Source organism: Zingiber officinale, chromosome 6B (assembly GCF_018446385.1).
Source record: "Zingiber officinale cultivar Zhangliang chromosome 6B, Zo_v1.1, whole genome shotgun sequence".
Taxonomy (NCBI): domain Eukaryota; kingdom Viridiplantae; phylum Streptophyta; class Magnoliopsida; order Zingiberales; family Zingiberaceae; genus Zingiber; species Zingiber officinale.
Window position 1 is genome coordinate 48,550,833 of NC_055996.1, and position 24,782 is coordinate 48,575,614.

Sequence of the window (24,782 nt, forward strand, 5' to 3'; positions counted from 1 at the left end):
TGAGATTTGTAAACTGTAAAAACACATAAATAATATATTAGTAAAGATGCAATTTTGAAAGCTGGAAATGGTAAAGATGCAATTTTGATTTATTTATTTTTTTCCAAATAGCTGCTCTAGCTCTAACGAGGCCAGTCTAGTTTTTCTGATCTCTATCCTTCTAACACTTCAAATCAAGCATTTTGAAAGTTTTTCAGTCTGGTTTTGCAATGAGAACTACCAATAAACTAAATTTGGAATGCAAAATATCTAAACCAAATAAAGTCTCTTTCTAATTGATACTTGCAACAAAGATAATCTACAATACTTTATACAAAGTTAATTCATGATCAGGACCCAATAATCCACCATATGTCAAATAACTAAAACAAATGTGTACATGTATCAAAGAAAATAGAATACTAAGTTTTTAAAGGTTGCTGTGGAAGACTATTGTTCATAATGCTTAATTCATTGAAGGATAATTGCGCGCATATATGACACTTAGTATATGCTGCTTAGAATATAACATAGATAATTTGCTCCTTCTTATTAAAGTGTAGAGATTGATAAGAACCGACAGCATCATACAACAAATTACTAGGCATGATAATGGTTGAATTCAAAAATCATGGAAGGACCAAAAGCATCATATAACAAATCAGTGACCCTGAATTCTATTGAACTATTAATCATAGACGAGCACATAGCTGCCAAAATTGACATAGAGAAGTTCAAAGACTACATAGAAACACATCAAGCACCAGGGGAAAAGCATAGCAACAACAATATCTAATATAATGAGGGAAAAGCTAAGAGACGTTCATAATCAATCAAAATCAAATATGAGTTTGTATTAATTATGATACTGAAGCAATGTTGGAAAATGCAACAAATTATCTTTAGAGCTTATATGCAAAATGGAAGATATTGTATTATTACCATTGCTGGAAGTAAATCCTTGTGGTCAACTCCAAAATTTTCAATTATATCTTTCATATATCGCATGATATAAAAACCACATTGCTCTGCATCCGGTTGTTGAGGAGCCTATGTTAGAAAAGAAATATTGGAATAACTCCTTCGAGGATAGTGAAACAGTTGCTAATCCAAAGGATCAGACATACCTTGACAACTTCTCATGTTGGTTGTTTTTTCCCTTTCCTTCCCACCTCCGCATTATACAATTTCAAGGCCCTTCATGCATATAACCCGTGGGAATTGTATTACCACATCAAAATACATCCATGTTTCAACAAAGGTAAGAAAAGAAGCCAAAAAACTTACATGTTGACAACATATTTCCAATCTTGATCACGAATGCGGTGACCAAGAGGATCTAACAAAAAATTAATCTCCATCTCAACATTGATGATAGTCAAAATCCAGTGAAAACTACACAAAGAAATATAATTAGTGTATGCATCCTGCATGTTCTCAAAATATGCAAGTGAGAGTGATATATAATGTTCTCCAGTGCCATCTATGTCAAACTCCAAATGGATGCAGGACCGGTCCGAAGCTGAAGTATGAAGCTCTCGTCTTACAGCCACATTAGTCCTTGAAGATACACAAGTTGTGTTAGATATGCTTTTCATGGACTGGAAAATCCTAACCAGTACTGTTTTTAAATTGTCTTTGTAAAGAGCATCTCTACCTGCATGGATGTTGTATGTCATGAATAGCATGGCCATTTGCAAAACTCAAACTTTTGTCCAGATATGGAACTTCTTCAGGCTTGACAAATACAACCCGGTATTCAGGAATGGCAGCTATATAAGGAGTGCACCTGTCTCATTTTCATCCTGAAGTAACTTATCCAACTCCGGCCAAAGAAGCTCCCTCCTGAAAGTACAGTTGATATTTCATATTCCACAAAGGAGTAATGAGATAATGATGGGAAAAAAGAGAAAAAAAATAGAAAACTGAAAAATAGCAGTAGCCGACATTGAAATTTAGATGGCATGCATAAAAGTTTGCTGATACTACATACCATGCAGAGAAGTCATCCTCAATACCTTGATCATCATCTCCCAACCCCACTTGGACAATGTGCTTGGCGCCTATGCAGAGGAAAAAAAAGATAGAAGAATATCCAAGTAAGAATGGTGCTTAAATTCATTAAACACATCTACAAACTTGCACATGACTACTACATTACAGTTGTATGTATGAAACTCACAGATAACATGACTACTCAACTGTTTCTTAGTAACTCCTCAAACCATGTTGACTTTACAAGTTTTTAGAGTAACAATTAGTCTACAAAACAAGTTAAATTCTCTAGAAAAATGAAATGCATGAACTTTGAGCTTGCAACTGAAGATAGGATTTAAAATCAGCTTTAGGAGCATATGTGACTTAGTCAAATCACAAACTAAATAAATTGACTATATACCTTGCTCATGAAGCAGTTCATCGACCACCACAGCAACCTTTGCAAGGACACAATACACAAATATATCAGCCAAGCAATTCCCACAAAAAGAATACTGACAATTTCATCATGCCAAACCTTATTAAAATGTTCATATTTCTGATTGTCCAAACTAAACACACCAAATTGAAGATTTTCCAACCAGGTTCCTCTCTCTTTCCCCTATAAAAACTAATAATCAGCAATCGATCAAGGCAAAAGGATTATTGGTAGAATAGATTAACTAAATGTGCATGCTTCCAGAACCTCTGTAAATCATTTGTAGAACCGGGCAGCATTATCAGTAGGCTCGCCATCTCCATACCTAAAGAAAACAAAGGGATCAGCTCGAACTTTGAGGAAACTGATCGTTTATAAAAACAAAAAATTCCTGGCTTTCAACTTACGTAGCCAAGAAGAACAAAGCCAAGCTCTCCTTTTTCAAGTTCTCCTCGTACTCATCATCCTCAGTAGCATATTCGTCCTATAATTAAGGAAACTAACTACAGATCAGTCAATTAATCAGTAGTATTTCCAATTATCTGAAACAGAAGGAAGATGATCATACGATATCCACGAGTTTAAATATGGCATTAGGGTACCGTGCTTTTGCCTCCTCAGCCAGCGCCTAGAAGGGGGGAAAAAAATCTAAGATCATGGGAGAAAAATTCAAAAAATGAACTACTCGGATAAAAACCCTAACCTTCGCAAACCCCTCAACCATCCTGGTCTGCGTCCCGAAGAAGACGGTGACCTTCTTCTTCCCTTGGTCCTCCTCTGTATCCATCTAGGTCTTCACCACTAGCGGCTTCGGCGGCTCGGCGGGCTTCCTTCTGCTCGATCACCAGACGAAGAAGATTGCCACGCAACAGACGAGCACGACGATGACGATGCTCAGGACGGCGATCAGTAGCCGGTTCTCCACGAATGCATCCCCGGTGCCGGAATCGAGCCCATATCCATCGGAGATGGAGGCAACGACGACCGACAAGAGATCGAGCGACAACGCCTTCTCGGAACCTATCTGCATCTTGGCGGATCGAGCGGTGAATCGGAAGCACAGATCTCCGATCTCTGTTTCTGTCTGCTTCGATTTGGGAGAACGAAGGAGGTCGAGATTGGGTCGGCGATGGGAGGGGAGGAGAAGATAGAGGCGGAGAAGGTGAGTCGCCCGAAGACGGCTCTCTATCTCTGCCTCCCGTGGACGAAAATGCTAACTACATAAATTCGATTACCACCTGTTTTTTCTTCTTTTTATAAAGAAATGCTAACTACAAAAATCAGTGAGTAATTTTCATTTGGTTCTTCAGAATCCACCTACTTGTTTTATTTTTTTTTTCTTTTTTAGTTTAGAATATTATATTTTCATCCTTTGCAATGTATACAAATAAATAAAATAAAACATTATTTTTTCCTCCATCAACACTAGACATCAAGCAAAGTTTAGAACGGTAACGAATTATAATTTTATGTTATATTTGTTTCTTGAATTATTTAGTGTGTTAAAAAGCTAGATGGTACTTTATTTCTATTTTACAATTTATGAGGTGGTAAGCTGTGGAGGTAAAGTAAAAACGAGGTTAAAGTTTTTCATTTTTATAAGTTATAGTTTGTTTAGGAATATTTTTATTTTAGTTTTAAAAGAATGTAAAACAAATATTTAATATTGAATTTTAGCACTTTGAGATTTATTTTGGTTCATTAACACTACTTTTAACAACAATTTTTTACTATCCGATTTCGTAGATAGAACAAGAAAATTATCATAGACACCGGTTTTAAAAGCCGCTGTTAAACCGGTGTCTATTAACAAAAAATGGGTGCTCATAGATATCGGCTAAAAAAATCGATATCTATTAGCGAAAATTTGCGCTCATAGATACCGGTTTTTGGAAAAATCGGTGTAAAATACTCAAAGACATCGATTTTTGCTTAAAACCGTTGTTGTTCCACTGATGTCTATGAGGGTTTTTGTTGTAGGGCACGTAACAACAACAACGCTTCAGAAACAAAGCCGGAACACAAAGCTAAATACACTGACACATAATTCAAATAAAACATAAAGGGAAACTGTAAGTCTTCAGATGTGACGTGGGGACCAGCAGACAGGATACTCCAAGCGACTCCATCAACAACCTGGTACCTAAAAAAGATAGTGTCCACGAGGGTGAGTTCAATAACTCAGTAGATACCAGTTGACATGTATAGTAAGCTATAATAGACAGTAATAACTATGGAGTACAGTCTCCTAGACAAAAGCTGGTAATGCATAACAAAAAGGGCTGAAGAGCACTGTACTCACCAGGGTCTCCTATCAGAATAGTCAGGTCGTCAGACCGAGAATGTCATAAATCCTGTATGCATGTCAAACATATGCATCCATACAAATGCAGCATATAAGTACAACAAACACAATCAGTAAATGCAAATAATGCATATGATGCCAATGACATGGTCACCCCTGACGCCAGTCAGTCATCTCACAAACAATGGTGAAACCGAGTGGGTAGGGCTGTGACAACCGTGCACTCTGCCGTCACTGCTCTTGATGAGTGACCGAGTAGACGGGATGCTGTCGGAGTATACATATCCTCCTACCCCAAATCATAAATGGGGGAGCTCAATGCTCTCATCTCCCGGTACATGATGACGGGGAGGAAATCTCTGCCGGCTACCACACTGCGTCACACTATCCATGAGCGGACCAACGGAGCCAAACAGAGTCGAACCGCCTGCCGGCTACCACGCTGCTACACTAAACCAGCGGAGCCAAACAGAGCAAAACTGTCTGCCGGTTACCATGCTGAGTCACTAGACCAACGGAGCCAAACAACAAAACTGCCACACACATGTCTGATATACCACTAACCCATGAGTGGTGGTGTGTACAGATACATGTAACTGGCGATGTGCTCGACAATAATGGAGCAAACTATCGCACAGCATGCAATCATGCGAGATGATGCATGATACTAAACATGGCAATATCCTGAACAACATAGCAATATCCATACATAAATATAAACAGAGTACCATAGGACAATGAACCAAATCGAAGATACACAGATCAGATAAGGTATCAAAAACCTAGGTCCTGAGCACAATAAGACATGGTATGTCACTACCTCTATGAACATATATACAATCATGTGGGTACTAACATCAAAAGCATAACAGGGGAGCAAACAAGCATGTAACAGATCAGGTAGTGACCAACCGAAACAAGGACGAACATAATTATTACTAAAAGCTATAACCTACTAAACATATCAACATGACTTAATCAAAGATAAGTCAAGGTACCCGCCTCAAATATCGCGTGTGCCAAAGGAAATCCCACGTAAGGCAACTCGTCGCAAATTAGAGTCTTGTAATACATGATATCCAGATTTAGCTAATTACATATAAATTAATTAGCTAAATCAAATCCTTAAACCTATTTAGGATAATCATAATCGAATAAGACTATTGATTAACCTCCTATTTATCAACCTACTATCCATCTAAAATAATCAAATCCAACCATGATCTACATCTAAGATCATAACCTACATTTAACTAGTCAATCACACTAATCTTGTATCAACTAGTAATCCAATTTATCCCTAATTCCGTACCTCAATTCACAGCCAAAAAGATTGCTGCCGGAAGGATGTAACTGCTGCTAGAAACACCACAGCTCTTGTCGGACACCTCTTCATTTCCCGGATCCAAAAAGGAAAACCCAATCAACACAATATCTAGATGAGATACACAAAATCACCACTAGGAAGCGTACCTACTAACCTTACCTCTTCCTTGCCTTCAGTCATCTGTGATGGCAACAGACCCGATCCACAACAGGAAGTGTTGCTATTGACAACAAGATGGGCTGCTAGATTGAATAGCTGCCAGAACCAAGACCCTCCACAAAGTTGAATCTCCCTGATGGAATCCTTCCCACTAATCAAATCAAGTTGAATTCAATACGTGGGATCATAAATCATGCAACAATCTAATCTTACCTCACTGAACCCCACTGATATCAACCGGATCAAGCAAGAGATCGCTGATGTGATCGAGCAGAGGGGTGGCGACTGGGAAGGATCGCAAGCTAGGGCACGAGGAAGAAACTATGACTTGAATCCTTCTTGCTCCCGGCCGGAAACAACCCGAGCAGAGACGTGCCGACAAAGAACCTAGGGCACAGTGAGAGATCGGACAAGTCTCGGTGGCAGCATAAAGGAAATCGGAGAGGGTGTCAGCGGCGTCGGTAAGACAATCGGGCAAAGGAGGCGTCGGGGAGAAACGGCTAGGGCTCCGGGGAAGGCAAAGCAGTGTTGGCGCCGCGCTGCTCGGCGTCGTGGAAGAGGAGGCTTCGGCGTCGCGGAGGGTAGGGCACGGGGGCGCGGCGGTGCTGCTCAGGTCGAGAGTCGATGGCAGAGTAGGGTTCAGGCAGTGGTGAGAAGTGGCTGTCAGAGGAGGAAGGGAAGGATTGGCATCGACGATTTGGGAAAAAGGAACCGTCGGGTGCTAGGGAAGAAGGCGCGGGGATGGCGTCAGGTAAGGGTCGGGAGTAAACGAAGGAAAAGGAGAAAATAAAAGAAAAGAAAATAAAATAAAAAGGAAAATTCAACTTTTCCTCGTTTAAATGGGGTTACCTAAACAGGCTTTCTCAGGACCCAGTTTTATCCCCGTAAACTCGTCCATACGATCTCCGAAAAATTTTAGAAAAAATTCTAAAAATTATGGAAAATTCTCTTATCATTATTCGCCATTTTTTCGGTATTTTACATATCAAGTTTATAACTCACATTATCACAAAGAACTTGTATATTTTTATTAATGAGTTTATAGTCCTCTAAAGTGTGAGTCATTCATAACAATTGTAACACCCATATATATATATATATATATATATATATATATATATATATATATATATTACTTTTGTTATGGAGGGTATTACACAATGTTGTTTATGACTTGACCAACTAGCTAAAAAGGATCTCAAAAATTGACATCCATCACTAATGCTTTTGCAATCCAATTTGCACCTAGTATAATTGGAATCAGAGTATCCCACAAGATCAAAAGTTTCAGTTCTAGGATACCAAAGACCTATATTTTGAATTCCCTTAAGATATCAAAGAATTCGTTTGACAACATATAAATATGACTTCTTGGCACAAGATTGATATCTTGTACACATACTCACGACGAACAAGATATCAGGTCTACTAGCCGTGAGATAAAGGAGACTGCCTATAACACTATGATACAACTTTGGGTCAGCTTCTTTACCTTCAAGATCATTATCTAATTTTGTATTAGTGGTCATAGGGGGTAGATATTCCTTTAGCATTTTTCATTTCAAATTTCTTAAAAATTTCTTTGGCATATTTAGATTAATGAATGTATATTCCTTCTTTTGTTTGTTTAATTTTGAATCCTTGAAAAAATATCAACTCACTTATCAAATTTATTTCAAATTCACTCTCCATGTATTTTATGAACTCATTTAGATAATATTTGTTTGTGGAAGCACAAATAAGGTCATCCACATAAACTTAAACCATAAAATATCATCTCCACTATTTTTGAGAAATTAAGTTGAATCAATTTATCCTCTATGAAATCCTTTTGACAGTAAGAATGTTGACAATCGTTCATACCAAGTACGAGGTACTTGTTTTAGTTCATATAAAGCCTTTTTAATCTTATACACGTAGTTTGGAAAATCTGAATTTTCAAACCCCGACGATTTCTCAACATGGACTTCTTCCTTAATAAAACTATTTAAAGACACTGATTTCACATGCATTTGATACAACTTAAATCCTTTATGAGTGATAAATGCTAACATTATCCTAATGGATTTCAATTGAGTTATGGGTGCATAAGTTTCATCATAATCTAATCCTTCGACTCGATTAAAGACTCTAGCAATCAATCTAAACTTGTTTCTCACATCCACTCCCTTATCATCAACTTATTTCGAAAAAAACCCACTTTGTATCAATAACTAATTTTTCTTCGGATCTAGGAACTAAATCCCAAACTTGACTTCTTACAAATTGAGATAATTCATCTTGCATTGCTAAACTCCAATCAGGATCAAGTAAAGCATCATCAATAGTTTTTGGTTGAATTTAGGAGATTAAGTCTATTTGAGTTTCCTCATTTTGAAAATATGATTGAGTTCTTACCCCTTGTATAATATCTCCCACTACTTAATCAAAGGGATGATTAATATTTGTCCTAGTGGATCTAGTTTCTTGAGTTGTAGTGACCACATGCTCAAGTGGTGACTCTTCTATTCCTTCACTCTTATTCTCTTGGTTTTCTTCCCTTTAATCAATTTTCTCATTTAATGTAATTTTTTTCAATTCAAATTGTAATTCAATCTCGGTTGTTTTAGTAGAATTTGAAGTTGAATTTTCTTTAAAATCAACATTAGAGATTCTTCAACTATTTTAAATCTCTTATTGTAAATTCTATAGACTTTGCTATGATTAGAGTGCCCTACGAGGATATCATCATCTACCTTAGCAAAGATTTTTTTTTTTAAGTGATCTTTGGTATTTAGAATATATACTTTACATCCAAACACTCTAGGATGTTTAACTGTGGGTGGTTTTTCAAACCATAACTCATGTGTGTATCCCCTTATATATTATAGTAGTTTCGATTTGTGTTGTATGAAAACGCTTTTGAGATCTTATGAAATTCCTTGAAAGTTTTGGACAAGATAGATTGGTGGTCACTTAGGATTTACAAGTTACAAGTTATGCTCTATGTTGTAGAAAATATATATATATATATATATATATATATATATATATATATATATATATATATATATATATATATATATATATATATATATATATATATATATATATATATATATATATATATATATATATATATATATATATATATATATCCATTTTGTGAGCAAAAATTGACAAATCTCTCATTTTCAAATTCACCTCCATGATCACTTCCTAATATATTTATTTTTAGTTTTTTTTCTCATTTTCTACTCTTCTACAAAAAACAATCAATGTTTCTAAGATATGATCCTTATGTTTCAAGAAAAACACACAAGTGTATCTAGTAAAATCATCTACCACAACTAAACAATATCTACTACCATTCAAAAAATATGTCTACTCTCAAACAAGTCCATGTGTAGTAGTTTTAATATGGTAGATATACTCAAAATAGTTTTACCTTTGTGAATAGCTTTGATTTGCTTACCCATTTAACATGCATCACACAATTTGTTCTTTTGAAACTTTAACTTTGACAATCCTTGCACCAACTCTTTTTTTGATAGCCTTTTGATATTTCTCATATTGGTATAAGCAAGTCTCTAGTGCCAAAGTCAAGTCTCTTCTTCTTTAGACATGAAATACTTAGCAAAATACATTAGTAACATCAAATAATTCAACTTGATAAATATTTTCCTTCCTATGGCCTATTAAGTATGATAGTATTTAGTTTACTATGCTTGATTAGACATTGAGATAAGTTAAACTCAATTTTATATCCTGAATCACATAGTTCACTAATACTTAGAAGATTAAAGACCATGTCATTCACTAATGAGATATTTTTAATCATAAATTGTCATGAAATTTTAATGTCTCCTATTCTGATAACCTTTAGTTCACCACTATTATAAAAAAATAATACCTTTATTTTTGTCCTTAAGTGATTATAATTTTAATGAGTCTGCCATTATGTGTCTAGAGCATCTGCTATCTATAAACCATATTGTTGGACGCTCTCCCTCAGCGGATGCATGATGAATTAAATGTTTTGGTACCCAAATGTTGGGTCCAATAGCATCAACAACATATTGCTTGGGTACCCAAGATCGTACAATTTTAACTTTTAAAAAATAATTTCTACTAATTAGGGACATAATTTAACTTCTTTGTCTTTGGTTTGTACCTTAATCCTGCTTTGTTATAAACCTCCCATTGAGTTCCTAAAATCCTATCCAAATATTTAGAACTTGAATCACTTTAAGTTCATCTACTTGCAATTTCAAATATGCATTTTCATTCTTGAGCTCATCAAATTGGTTAGTAGCATTTTCATGATACATACAAGTTTCACATGGCATAAAATCAACTTTAATTGACTTCAATTCATTTTGTAGTTCTTAAACTCTACTTTTTGATTTAGATAAAATATTTGTTAAACATACAATGGTAGAATATAGCTTATCTAATTTTGGAGAGGTTACCTCATCATCACTAGATGATGATTTTCTTGAGGACTCCACATTTTCTCCATGAGTTTCTTCTTCATCATCGCTACTCTCAACATTGTTCAATGCCATGAGAGCTAAATGTCTTGAAGTCTTTCTTTCTTCTTTCGATGACCTGGAAGATGAGTCATCCCATGTAGCCTTCAAAGCCTTCTTTTTATTTGACTTATCATCTTGTTTCTTTAGCTCCAGACAATCATCTTTGTAGTGCTCTTTCCTATTGCACTCATAGCAAACTGCATCAGATCATGGTTTTGATCTTACCAGAGACTTATCCTTATTTTGTTTTCGCTGAACATCTTCTCAATATCCTTCTTATTAAACTTTCTGTGTGTCATCATCTTCCAAACAAAGTTTGGCATCTCATACGATGATAACTCCTTGTAACTATCACTATCTTGTTCATATTCGGAGGACTTTTCCTTCTTCTCCTTCTTTTCTTTGTTTTTCTTCTTTCTCTTTTCACCTACAACCAAATACCTTTCTCCTTATGACTTGCATTAGCAAGCTTGTTCATGAAATTCTAGTTCACAAAGTAATTCATCTAGCTTGACAATTGATAAGTCCCTTGAAACCTTATAGGCACAAACCATTGATCACCATAGTTTCTTGGGAAGTATTTGAGTGCATTCATGATGAGGTCTCGATTCTCCACACTTTCTCCAACCGAATGAAGACTATTAAGAAGTTCCTTGTACCTCCCATGTAGTTGACTTGCTATTTCTGTATCTTTCATTATGAAATTTTGCATTTGACTTATGAGGAGGTCCCTCTTTGTGATTCTTCAGTCTTTTGTGCTTTCATTCAACTCAATGAGCTTGTCCCATGATTCCTTGGCACTCTTGAATGGACCAACTTTATCTAGTTTCTCCGAACTCAGTTTGTATTAAAGGATTAAGGTAATCTTAACATTTGCTTGTACCTTCCACTTTTGATCAGCAGACCATCTTGAATATTCCAAAATTTTTTCATCTTGAGTTAGGACAACAAAGCCCTCGGTCATAAAGAACTGGTTGTCGATTTCAGTCATGAGGTAGTTCTCTATGTGACTCTTCTAGTAGGCAAAGTTGTTTCCTTCATAGTAGGGTGGTTGAGTAGTGCTATGATCTTCTTTCAAAGACATTATGATGTGTCCTCTGAAGCAAACTTACTCTGATACTAATTGTAAGGACACTTGAGAGCTAAAGGGAGGGGGTGAATAGCTCACTTTGATTTTTTTTTTGTCTTGATTTTACAATAGATATTTGAAGCTGAGTACACCACAATGCTAACACCTTGATTTACTTGGTATCCATCTCTTTGAGGTAACTAATCCAAGGATCCATACTAGCAATCACAGCTTTCACTATGAACTCTCCTTCTCAGAATAACATCAAAGGTGGAGAAACCTCTTATAACAGTATTAGGGTTTACAGCTCTCACTCAAGGAAAAACATAGCACCAAGAAGAAGTAGAAGAGACTACATATGAAACACAATTTTCCTTCTTTGAGTTGCTTGAGAGAGTGTTGCAGATGAGAGCTTGATCTTGGGCACAAAGAGCGCAATAGAGCAATGGAACAATAACTCCTTCTCGTGCCCTAAGCCCCTTTTAAACGCTTCAAAATCAAGTCGTTTCTCTAGTTTTTAGTCACCACCAATTGATTAGAAAGATAACTTAATGGATTACTATTCGTCTGATTATCTGTTGAATGGTCACTGACTTTAGATCGATGGATGAGATTATTCCATTTTGAATCTCAATCGATTGATGTTAATCACCAATTGATTTTCCACCTTAATCGATCAGGCAATCGATTTGGGAGTCTTATGTTTTCGTGAAGAAAGTCTACCAATCGATTGTACCAATCAATTGGCAGTATTCCAATCAATCAATGAATCGATTTGGGAACTTTCTGTTCTCATGAAGAAAACCTCTCAATCGATTGCACCAATTGATTGGTAGTGCCCCAATCAATCAGTGAATTGATTTGGAAACTTTTGATTCTCATGAAGAAAATCTCCCAATCGATTGTACCAATCAATTGGTAGTGGCCCAATCAATTGCACCAATTGATTGGTAGTATCCCAATCGATTAGTGAATTGATTTGGGAGCTTTCTATTCTTGTGAAGAAAGCCTCCTAATCGATTGCACCAATCAATTGGTATTGTCCAATCGATCAATGAATCGATTTGGGAGCTTTTAGTGTGCTCAAATTTGATTATCAATCAATTGACAATCCATACCAATCGATTGATACATCATTTGGCTAAACCCTATTTCTATGTTTACACCCAATCGATTAGCAATGGCAACCCTGGAAACTTAGGTTTAGGATTTTGGGTTTTAGCTCACCAATCAATTGGTGAAGGTGAACCATAAAATAAGGTTTTTACCCCTAAACCCTTAAGCACACACTCCCCTTCGAGATCTTAATTACCTCATGTCAGATGAAACTCTTGTTCCTTAGACTTTATATTTGAAGCTTCCTCATCTCCGGGTGTTCATCTACCCTTGCATCTAATCTTATGATCTACTCAGGTTTCCACCTTCTACCAAGAATCTCCTCGATGTTTTTGGACTTCTCTTGTTTTGCATGAAATATTCTGACTTGCATGAACTTCTCTTATCCTGCAAACTTGTAACTCAAGTTAGATCCAACGTATTAACCTAAACTTAAATCATTATCAATCATTAAAACTTCTCATCCGGTGCATAATTGCACTAACATAAAAATCTTAATGAGGTTATAAGATAGAGCCTATAGCATCTAAACTCCTCTCTTCTCCATCAAAAAGTACAAGTTTAAGAATAATATTGGGACTTATTCGGACTTGTTCCACAAAGTGTTTACTTCAACAAATTAAAATGATAATCGTACGTGTGTGTATGTATATATATCAACAATTAGATAATGCATATTATAAACTTGAGATTGTTTTTTTATAAGCATAAGTTAACTATATATTTGAATAAAATTGCTTGATACAATTCACTCTGTGCCAAATTTACATCATTGAAGAGCAATTGCTTCATTTTGTTATGCGTCAAAAACTCCATCTAAAGAGATTATAAGTTGAAATGATTGCACAAATAGCAAGTACAAAGAATGCAATGAAAGATATAGAGATGGAAGCATTGGCTTTGTGAGTGAAGTCATCACTCCCAAATCTTGATATCCACACATCATTTCGAGAGGCTGCAACGGACGAAGCAGACATCAAAAGATATGCTAGCATCTGCACCAACTAGGACTTGTAAAGTTCAAATTGAAATAACTTGAACAAATGATAGAGTAAGCATAAAGTTTAGTTAACAAATTCACACTTACTACTATATATAAAGATTAATGCATTTCGATCAACTTAATTCTTTAAATACTCACTTTCTTTGCCCTCATTTTGTTTGTCGCTTATTTTTTTTTTTACTTTATTCTTTTGTTTTTTTCCTCATTCAAAGAAACTACACCATAAGGCTCAAAGATGTATCAATTATCCATGGTGCTTATTGAAAAATGATAACATGGTACAACATGCAAGTTATCTAAAGAAGTCAATATCTTTCATTAAAAAAAAAGAAGTCAATATCATGATGAGCCAACAAGTATAGATTAAACAAAAATGCTAAATCTACTTTCAATGTGTGATACATCAAATCCAAGACACTTGCCAAACTCAAAATAAAGATCTTAGAAAGTTTGAGCCATTTGATAAATTGTTATCACTGATGAAAATAAATTAGGTACCAAAATGGTTAGTGTCATAATTCAGTTTAATTGTTCCAATTAATTCTTGACTAATACGCATCCAAATACATAGGTACTAATTCAGTTTAATTGTTCAAGATCACTTCCTTTATTGTTCCACTAGCTCGGACTCAAGAACACATGCAGTCATGATTTTGATGAGCCCAACGAGCTAGTGTGGTTTAGATTGAGGGCAATGAACATGAAAATGGTCAACTACGTACATAGTGCCTCATGTGCATGTCTAAGAGAGTCCTCAACGAGTGCTTTTTGTTGGGGAAATGACTTCTTCCTTGTTATTGAGATTAATAACGTTGTTTTGATATATGTTTAAATTTGATGTGTATTTGATATTGCTCATCAAGTTTGCATATTGTGACAATTCAACTTGACCTAAAAGTGACTGACTCAATGAGATTTCAAGATGTACTTAGAGCTCAGGAGGAGTTCGCGATGAACTCAGGATCAAGTGGATCGAGTTCGAGAGAAGCTTAGTAGTGTTATAGCTCATAGAGCTTGATGTAATTTAGAGTTGAAGGAATGGATTGAGTATGGAGTTTGAGAGGAGATCCGTGGACTTGAGTAATGGAGGCCTAAATTGAAAAGTTGCTCAGATGATTCAAGGGAGGGGTTTGAAGTTTGATCGAGGAGGAGGTGAAGATCCGAAAATATGTAAAACTTGTCGCGTGATTAAGAAGATATAATTATAAATTTTATTTTTGGATATATAACAATTGTAGTAATGTTGTGGTTGTCTAGGTAGTGGGTGAGTTATTTAGGAGCTAGTTGTCAAAACTTTCGAATTTTGGATGTTCCTGATTCCTAAAAGGACTTCTAAGGTTGTTCTAGTTGAGTAGAAGGGATTTAGTTGATTGACTAGAGAACCAAATATTTTGGTTCAAGATGATCGACTAAGTAGTCGACAATCTTTTTGCAATGATTGTTTGGTCAACTAAATGCTTGGCAGCCAATTGACCAAGTATCCATTGGCGTCAAATGATTTTTTTTTTGTAAGATCTAGTTGATTGATCTAGGTTGACAATTGACTAGAGGTATTCAAAAAGTGTCAGTTGGAGCTTTAAATATATAAGAGAGCTTCTTGGCATTTAAAACTCCTTGTTTCAAATCATTTTAGCATGCGCTCAAGATGATCAAATGGCCAAAGGAATTCAAGAGCTTGATCAAGATTGAAAGAATTTACTCATTCTCGCTTTCATTTACATCTTAGGAAGAGATTAAAATATTGTTGTAAGTGAAGTCTCACTTAGAGTTAAATTGTTAATCTTGCAAATTTTCAATGGTTTGGTTGAGATTCATCCATGGATTAAAAATGTTTACTCTATTATCTTTTGTGAAGTGCGGTAACAATAAAACTATTTAATTAGAGGTGACGCTAAGCCTGTCATAAGTTATGAAGTAAAAACAAAGTCTCCAAATCATGTTATATTGTTTTGTTAGTATCGTGTTATTGTATTTATTTTAATTTTGTGTACATCATATAAATTTATATTTTACTTCTATATTATTTAGATGAATAAGTCTTTATAAATTTTAAACACAAATCATAAATTTCAAAATTAAATAAAAGATTAATAACTAATCACTATAAAATCTATAATAAATGGATTATATATATATATAAAGACTTAGTATTTATGGGTGTAAATTATCCTTCTAAACCATATGGGAATGAAATATAAATAACATTTATTATATATACTAATGATTGTGTACGCGTCGCATGTGTAATATAATACATTGAAATCACATTGACCCTTTTATAATGAAATTATATTAATTAAAATATTTTAGTATTAAAATACTAAAGTAGAGTCATTAGAGTAAAGTACCTAATTTTTGAAAATCTGAATTATTTGGGTCTTTGAAAATCTGAATTGTTTTGATTTTCGAGTGTCACCCTTACGTTCAGAATCAAGAATTAATTATACTCTAGATCACTTATTATTTCGCTTGTGGAATTACTAATAAACCTTGGAATTATTTTTAGTACGAATAGAAAAAAGGATAATAACATAAATTCATTTTAGGCTTCACCAAAATTATTTAATAAAGGGAGGAGATTTTTAATAAAATAGTACGATATATATATATATATATATATATATAATGTAAGATTTAAAATAACGTGTAACTAAGAAATATTATATATAAAATATATAATATATAATATAAAGTATATAGTATAAATAAAGATTAAACGTGTAAGAAATTATAACATTTTAATTATATACATAGATAGGAAATTTGATGACTTGGTCTATAAAAATTATAGGACTTAATTAGCATTTATAAATGGATAAAATTTAATGTAAAAAAAAGGGAGACAAAGTCCCAGAACTACCATCTTCTATAAAACCCTTATCTAAAAGTCCCATCTTGCTCTTTGGATTTCGGCCGGCCCTAAGCCCCCATCCTCACCGAGATTGTACCGGTTCCATAGCTCCAAGGGAAGACAAGGAGAGGGGTAGTAGCTAAAGAATCAAAGACATGTTCTCATGTATTGTATTATTTGTGTTTGTGCAAGGATCTCTATGTGAGGATCTCATCCCAGAGTCAAATGTTGTTTATTTACCCTCTCAAATTGAACCATCAATACTCTTCCACTTCCATCTCAAGGCATTAAAGCTTAGGGTTTGATGTTGGAATGGGAATAAGGAAGAAGTCAATGTGAGCTAGATTGACATCAACCAGGCTCGGCCCTGGAGGAGGGCCATCTTGGGTGATGGCCCTGGGCCCAGATCAATTTTTTTTTATAAATATTATGTTTAATAATTAATAGGTGTAAATCTGTAACGAAAGAATGAATATCAGATTTAGGGCTTTGCTTCTGCCGCCACTTGCACCTGTACAATGAAATACTCGCTGCGGCGCCAACGCCGCCTGCTGCCTGCACGCCTACGAGAAAGAGAAGGACTCAAACTCTCAAAGATATGTCTTCTCCTCCTTTTCTATTTGAAATTTTTTGTCCCTATCGTATCTCTTCTTCTTCTTCTTTCGCTCATGGCTCGTCTTCAACGGCTATCTATCGCATCTCTTCTTCTTCTTTCACATCTATGTCACTTCTCAAGATTTTTTTTACTGTTATTTTTGTATCCACAGAGATGATAAACACATCCCATTGAATTAGAATATTCATTGTGAATTGTGAGCTTTGGTTGTCTATTGTCGATTTGACGTTGTGAAAAAAATTGAAGAATTGCTCTTGGTTGTATGCAGCTAAGCTAACGATTTAATTGTGAGCGGTGAGCTTCTCAACTCTCAAGGTGTTGTTTTTCTTTACTCAAGGTCTCATTCTCAAGCTAATGATTTAATTAACTTTGTTTCTGCTTCTAATGATTCTTGCATTACTTGCTGCAGAAATAGTTTATAATTCATTAAAATGATAAAATCTGTAGTAGTATAAATATAGTGAATTATAGTTGGTATACTGAACTATAAGCTATTTCTTTATATACAACTAGCTTAAATCTTATTATAAGATTTTAGGTCATATATACAACTTGCTGCATTAGAGCATTGTGAACACTGCTACGGTATTTGTGAAAATATTTCAGATAAAGATGCTATAGTGTATTCATTGAATCATTTGGTGTTACTGAACTTGAAACTTGAAAGAATGTACTACTATCATCAATATGCTTTGACGAAATAGTCATGAAAAAATATACTTGTGTTGTTATAGTTAGTATTATTGTTTCTTTAAGTACCATAATTTTACTAATTAGTTTTAATTTGATAATGATTTAATTTTCTTTTAACAGGTGTTGTCTGATGAGATGCTTAACTTAATGACCTAGGACATTTCCATTAATATTGAAAACTATCATAGTCCAGGTGCTATTATTCTTTTACTAGTGAAATAATTTGAATAATTTGGTTTTTTTGTAATTGTTGTGGTTTTGTACATTATAATATGTTGCCTAAAAAACATCTTTCTGGATGTGAGAAAAGGAAAAAAAAAAAAATTTAGAACAATTGACTGAATCACAAAGAGGTGCTATTAATAAATTCTTTATTAAAAATTCTCATGAAAATGCACAAAATTCAACTATGATTGTGAATGATGTAGATGAGTGTAATGAGATTCACGATGTTAATGAAGAAAGGAAAATTTTGAGTGAGCATGAAAATGTTATAAATAGGGTAGATAATGAGAATATTGACATTGATGAACAATTTATTTCTTCACTTGATATATATGATCCAAGAAATTGGGATAATCTTGATAATAATGCACGTGATATTTTAGTTGAAAAAGGGCCTATAAGATAAATGAATATTGTATATCCTTTGGATGATATTTCTAGGCATTTTTCTTGTGCTCATTATTCTAGACATTTAAGTAATGGAGAAATAAGAGACCGAAAGTGGTTGGTTTATAGTAAATATGTCGATAAAGTTTATTGCTTTTGTTGCAAGTTGTTTAAATCTGAAAACAATATAAGTTCATTAACAAATGATGGATTTAGAGATTGGAAACATCTTAGTGAACGACTTAAAAAACATGAAAATACTATTGAACATATAACTAATATGAACACTTGGAATGAATTAAAAATGCGATTAGATAAAAATCTAACAATTGATAAAGACTTACAACGAGAAATTTCCAAAGAAAAAGAGCGTTGGAGACAAGTTATAACAAGAATAATAACAACTGTAAAATGTCTTTCTAAACGTTGTTTGGCTTTTCGAGGATCTAATGAAAAACTTTATCAAGACAATAATGGAAATTTTTTTGGGTTGATTGAAATGATTGCTGAATTTGATTATATGATGCAAGATCATATTAGACGTATTCAAAGTAATGAAATTCATTATCATTACCTAGGTCATAAAATTCAAAATGAGTTGATTTCTATTTTAGATAATAATGTTAAAAGTGTTATCATTAATAAATTAAAGAAGTAAAATATTTTTCAATAATTCTTGATTGTACCCCAGATATAAGTCATCAAGAACAAATGACTTTTATAGTACGATGTGTTAATATGTCAGGTAATAAAGTAAAAAATAGAGGAGTACTTTTTAGAATTTCTAAAAGTAGATGATACATCTGGTTTAGGACTTTTTAACGAAGTACAAAATGTATTAAAATCACTTGATCTTACTATCGAAAATATTAGAGATCAAGGTTATGATAATGGTTCCAATATGAAAGGAAAACACCAAGGAGTTCAAAAGAGGTTACTTGAAATAAATCCAAGAGCGTTGTATATGTCATGTGCTTGTCATAGTCTTAATCTAACTCTTAGTGATATGACACATTCTTGTGTTAAAGTTGTTTCTTTTTTTTGGAGTAGTGCAACGCATATATGCATTATTTTCAAGTTCTCCTAAGAGATGGAAAATTTTATTTAATAATGTGAAGGGATTAACTGTCAAATCTTTGTTGAATACTTGTTGGGAAAGTCGTATTAAAAGTATTCAAGCTATTAGATTTCAAATTGTGGAAGTGAGAGCAACTTTACTTGAATTAAATAATATTTGTGATGATGCAAAGTCAATAAGTGAAGCTGAAAGTTTAGTTAATTCAATCGAAAAATTTGAATTTTTACTTGGTATGGTCATTTGGTATGATATCTTATTTGCTATAAACATGGTGAGTAAGAAATTACAATCAAAATCTATGTGCATTGACTCTGCCATGAAACAATTAGAAGATGTAATCTTATTTTTTTAAAAAGTATAGGAATAATGGTTATGCTGCAAGTTTGACTATTGCTAAGAGTCTTGCATTAAATATGAATATAGAGCCAATATTTGCAACAAAACATCGTATTTTTAGGAAAAGACAATTTAATGAAAGAAAAGATGATGAAGTTCACTATCATTAGAAGAGTCTTTTAGAATTGATTATTTTATTGTTGTTGTGGGCATGACAATTGCTTCTTTAAAATGTAGATTTGAGCAAATGAAAACCTTTGAAAATATATTTGGCTTTTTATTTAATTCAAAAACATTAAGAACTTTGGATGATGATGAATTGAGAAAATATTGTGTCAATTTAAAATCTACTTTAACTCATGACAACTCATCAGATGTTGAGTTAGATAATTTATTTACTGAATTAAAAATATTACAAACGACTTTACCAAATATGATAATGTCTGCAATTGATATTTTTGAATTTATTCAAAGTGTAGATTGTTATCCAAATGTAGCAATTGCTTATATAATTTTGTTGACTATGCCTTTCAAAATTAAAATTATTAAAAACATATATGAGATCGTCAATGTCTCAAGAAAGATTAAATGAATTGACAATTTTATGTATTGAGAAAAACATCTTGGAAAATCTTGAAACTGATAATATTATAGAAGATTTTGCAAATAGAAATGCTAGAAGAAGTTATTATAGATAAATTATATATTATTAGAAATTTATTTGGGATCTCATTTTATTATTTCGCCCAGGGCCTCCTGAGTCGAAGGACCGGGGCTGACATCAACCTTCCTAACATTGTAGCAAAAGTTAGAATTCGCTATTCTAGAGTTTTACATGGTCGGCCCCATAACCATCTATGAGGAGGTAAATAATCGAGAAGCTGTAGTTGGTGACTGCGGGAGATGATTGTTTGTTCGACTTTGCTAAGAATCGACCACTACCCATTGTAACAAGTTCTATCCCACTGTAGTTAAATCAACCCTACCTTGGGAGCTCAACCTTCCTAACATGGTGGCAAAGAGAGGAATATGCTTGCCCTCAGCGCGCTCAACCTTCCTAACGTTGTGGCAAAAGGTGAATACGTTCGCCCACAGCGCCCCCTCCAACCCGTCCCAAGGCCAACACGGAGGAGGTAAATCACGGGCGGCTACTAGCCTTTGGAATAATGACTAGCACATAAGGGAGGTATTTACCTTGGCTTTGTCGAGATTCGAACCCCAAACCTCATTGTGACAATACCTCATGCGCTAACCACTAAACTCATCCTAGGGAATGCTCAACCTTCCTAACATGAATCATGTGAAGATGAGGACATCCACGAGAGGCTATTCAATTTAGGAAAATTGGACTTTTCAATACTTCCAATTACTTTTCCCTCTTGCTCTTTTGGATACCTAAGCAACCATGGGATAATTGAAGGTTATATCACCCCATCCTTTCTGATACCAAGGGATAAGATCTCCTTCCAGTCTCGTATATCTGATCACATGACCTAGATCCAGCCCAATTACTTATAGGTTATATTGGGATAGAACTCACACACTATCAACAACTTATAGATCCAAGACTCGATAGCCCTTTAGAGTTTGAGAGCATGTCTCAATAAGTAGGACCATTCATGGTAGTAAAAAAGGGGGGTCATAGTAAAACCCTAATTTTATCTTTCTTCTTTTTGTTATTCCATCTTTCCCATAATTCATGCTTGACTTAGGCATCGAAGAATTTCAACAAGCTCTCTGGCGCGTACTGATCTTCACAGGTCCGACCATGAGAGAAGGCTTGTGTCATCTAGTAGGCGACACATTCCTCTAGCACATCACTTTCCACTCATTTTCTCACAATGTTCAATCTAGTTTTACTTCGGCCGGTCACTTCAAGTAAACAAAGTATGAACCTAAATATAGTAGGTACCCTATTAATCACAATTTACACTTCATATAGTGACCATGGCCTCAATAGTCTTTACGGGGTGTCTAGTTAATTAGAGGATAACAATTTTATTATAATGTGACAAGGAGTTAATTCTCGAACCCTCTAACCACTTGAGGTTCGATATTATAATTTAACTTACTTCACATAATTTAAGAATAAATTATGAGAAATACTTAGGATGAACATAATCATCTTTTATATAATGATCTAGTTAATACTCTCCTAAAATGATAAACTCATAAATAACACATAAAATATTTTATGTATAATTTAAAATGATTTGATCATAACAAAAATGGTAATATTACCAGAGTTGTTATAAAGACTTGAGAAGTTGTTAATATTAGACACGAAACACATCATCTCATATCAAAAGTCAGTAAAATAATAATAGTTGTTGCACATCTAAATTTTAAATGAATTATGTAATTTATTTATTATTTTATAAGGTCGAATTACAAACATTTTCATATTTTCTTAATTAGTTTTGCAAGAAACTTTATACCCCAACCGCCCAATACAAATCTTCATTTTTGACGTACCTGATCCATCGAGAGGTCGAAACAATAGCCCATCGGACGGCCAATAATATACTTCAAGGTGAGCCTGCGGTGGATGCTCTCGTAGACTTGAAACGCCGAGTATACGAACCCGATCACGTTGACCGCGACCAAGTACCTGCGGAGCCACCCGCTGGTCGCTGGATCAGGATCAGACGGTGGAGAATGTATTCACAGAAGAAATATAAAGCGTGTGGACTCCCACCATACCGGAATTCTTTGTAGCGGTGGAACGAGTCGCCCGCCCACCCGTCCGTCTTGTCGGTGACCATCACCGAGAAGGAGATCATGCACAGCAGGAGCGCCGCCATCCGCAGCCAAAGTGCCTTCTTCCGCGGCGGCGCTGTCTCTTCCAGCCGCCTTGTTCTCTCCAGCGACGTCGGCGCGAATCCCCGCTCCCTCGTCCTGATGCCTCCGTCGCTGGCCACTGTCTCGGCCTCCTTTCGGACGTCCAGACTGTTGACCACGAGTGCTAATGAAGACTCCGGAGTCGGTTCTTCACCCAGGGTGCCTTTCACCGGCGGCAGCGCATCCCCCCGACCAGGGGTTAGAGTGTTCGGAGCCAGCGGGCTCGCCGGCGATTTTCGAGGCGAAGTCATGTTCTTCCGGTCTCCTACTCGAAGTTACTTGAGTTAATTTTAAAGGCAAAAAAGATCACCCTTTTAATTATTTATATTATAAAAGTATTTCATTAAAATACACCTTTCTACTCTTTTAATCTCTTAAAATAATAATATATTTAAGTGGAGCAACTTTTATTCAAACTGTTTTAAAGTAATATAATTTTAATCGTATAATTTTTATTAAAGTTGCTCTAAATATTATTTTGATAATTGTTAGAATATTGTGGATGATGTGGACAATAAGTGAGTTCTTTTGATTTCTCTATTAATTTTAACCGATAAAATAAAATTATAAATAGGAAAATTTTATTCAGCCTTCAAAATTTATAAACATTGGACCCACGCAAAGGATTCTATAGCGTGTCAAGCAAAGCTGCGAGATAACAAGTGGGTGGAAGACGATGGAGTTCATTGGTCTTCCACGTAGCAAAAAGTTGAATGCTTTAAATAATTTTAAGAATAAAAATAAAGGTACTTTAATGGGTTTATTTATTGATGGTGGTAATCCGACGTGGGACGTTGATATTATATATTTTCAATGAGTGCGTTAGAAAGCTTGTGCAATGTCGCAGACTAAGCACTGAACAATATATAATGGGCAGCTTCTCCAGTGGAATAAGAAAGGAAATTATTCACATGAAAGAAAGGAAACAAAACAAGAGAACAAGAGTCAAAGAGAGGGATGGATTAGGAGTTAAGCAAAGAGGAAGGATTGGAGGAAGAATGGGACGGACGGGAGATGCCTTTGTTCTCAAAGGGTAACACGCAACTAATTTGAAGAGCAATACATTGACTTAGAACAGGCCCAGCTGAAGACATAGGTCAATAAAGTCTATACCTAGGGCTTCCATATAATTGGGGCCCATTAATATTATATTTTTAAAAAATATATTTAATAATTAAAATTTAATTTTAATAAGAACAGACATTTCATTTCAAAAAAATGCTGCTTCGGTGCTTCGATTTCCGTGCAGGCGTGCATCACTGCCGCTTCGATTTTTTACTGTGCACAAAAGCTACCGCTTCGTTTTGACGTTTTCCATTTTTCATGCACAGTAATACACTGTACAGATAGTACATTACTGTACAGCTAGTGATGAAGGCTGCCACTTCGTTTTCCATTTTCTATGTACAGTAATATACTACTGTATAGCCACCTATTCCAGCCACCTATTCCAACGAAAACTTCAATTAATTATATAAAATAATTCTCCTAAAATTCTATATAAAACCACTATAGTCTACAGAATTGGATTTACTCATATTTTCATCCTCTAAGTCTCATTCATCCTGCTCATATTTTCATCCTCTAAGTTTCATCCACTGTAATTTATATTTTTTGTTCCTCATCATCTCGACAATGATTCTTTCAATCTCATAATACTGAATACGACAAAATGCCCTTCGCATTCCTTAATCATCAGGTAATATTTTTTTAATTTTTTCTTCATTCTTGAAATATTCTTGACTAGGGTGATTCTTTCAATCTCAGAATACTGAATACGACAAAACGCCCTTCGCATTCCTTAATCGCCAGGTAATATTTTTTTAATTTTTTCTTCATTCTTGAAATGTTCTTTATTTATTATTAT

The 24,782-nt window shown here is 34.6% G+C and overlaps 1 protein-coding gene and 1 long non-coding RNA gene across 5 annotated transcripts; both read right to left on the reverse strand.

Moving 5' to 3' along the window:
• Positions 1-1,641: 1,641 nt before the first annotated feature.
• Positions 1,642-2,557, reverse strand: LOC121990139. The gene is made up of 4 exons (XR_006114474.1): positions 2,495-2,557; positions 2,378-2,414; positions 1,973-2,042; positions 1,642-1,824 (listed from the first exon to the last, which is right to left on the reverse strand). It is a non-coding gene; the product is annotated as an uncharacterized LOC121990139 (long non-coding RNA).
• An 11,039-nt stretch (positions 2,558-13,596) lies between these two features.
• Positions 13,597-23,195, reverse strand: LOC121992410 (CASP-like protein 4A2). 4 transcript variants are annotated; one of them, XM_042546739.1, is made up of 3 exons: positions 22,778-23,195; positions 22,550-22,685; positions 13,597-13,880 (listed from the first exon to the last, which is right to left on the reverse strand). In XM_042546739.1, the coding sequence occupies exons 1-3, from the start codon at positions 23,164-23,166 to the stop codon at positions 13,689-13,691; spliced, it is 717 nt and encodes a 238-aa protein (XP_042402673.1). In that variant the 5' UTR covers positions 23,167-23,195; the 3' UTR covers positions 13,597-13,688. The 4 variants fall into 4 exon arrangements, with proteins under 4 accessions (XP_042402673.1, XP_042402672.1, XP_042402674.1 ...); XM_042546738.1 differs by having other exon boundaries at positions 22,550-22,700; XM_042546740.1 differs by having other exon boundaries at positions 13,597-13,840; positions 22,550-22,707.
• Positions 23,196-24,782: the final 1,587 nt, after the last annotated feature.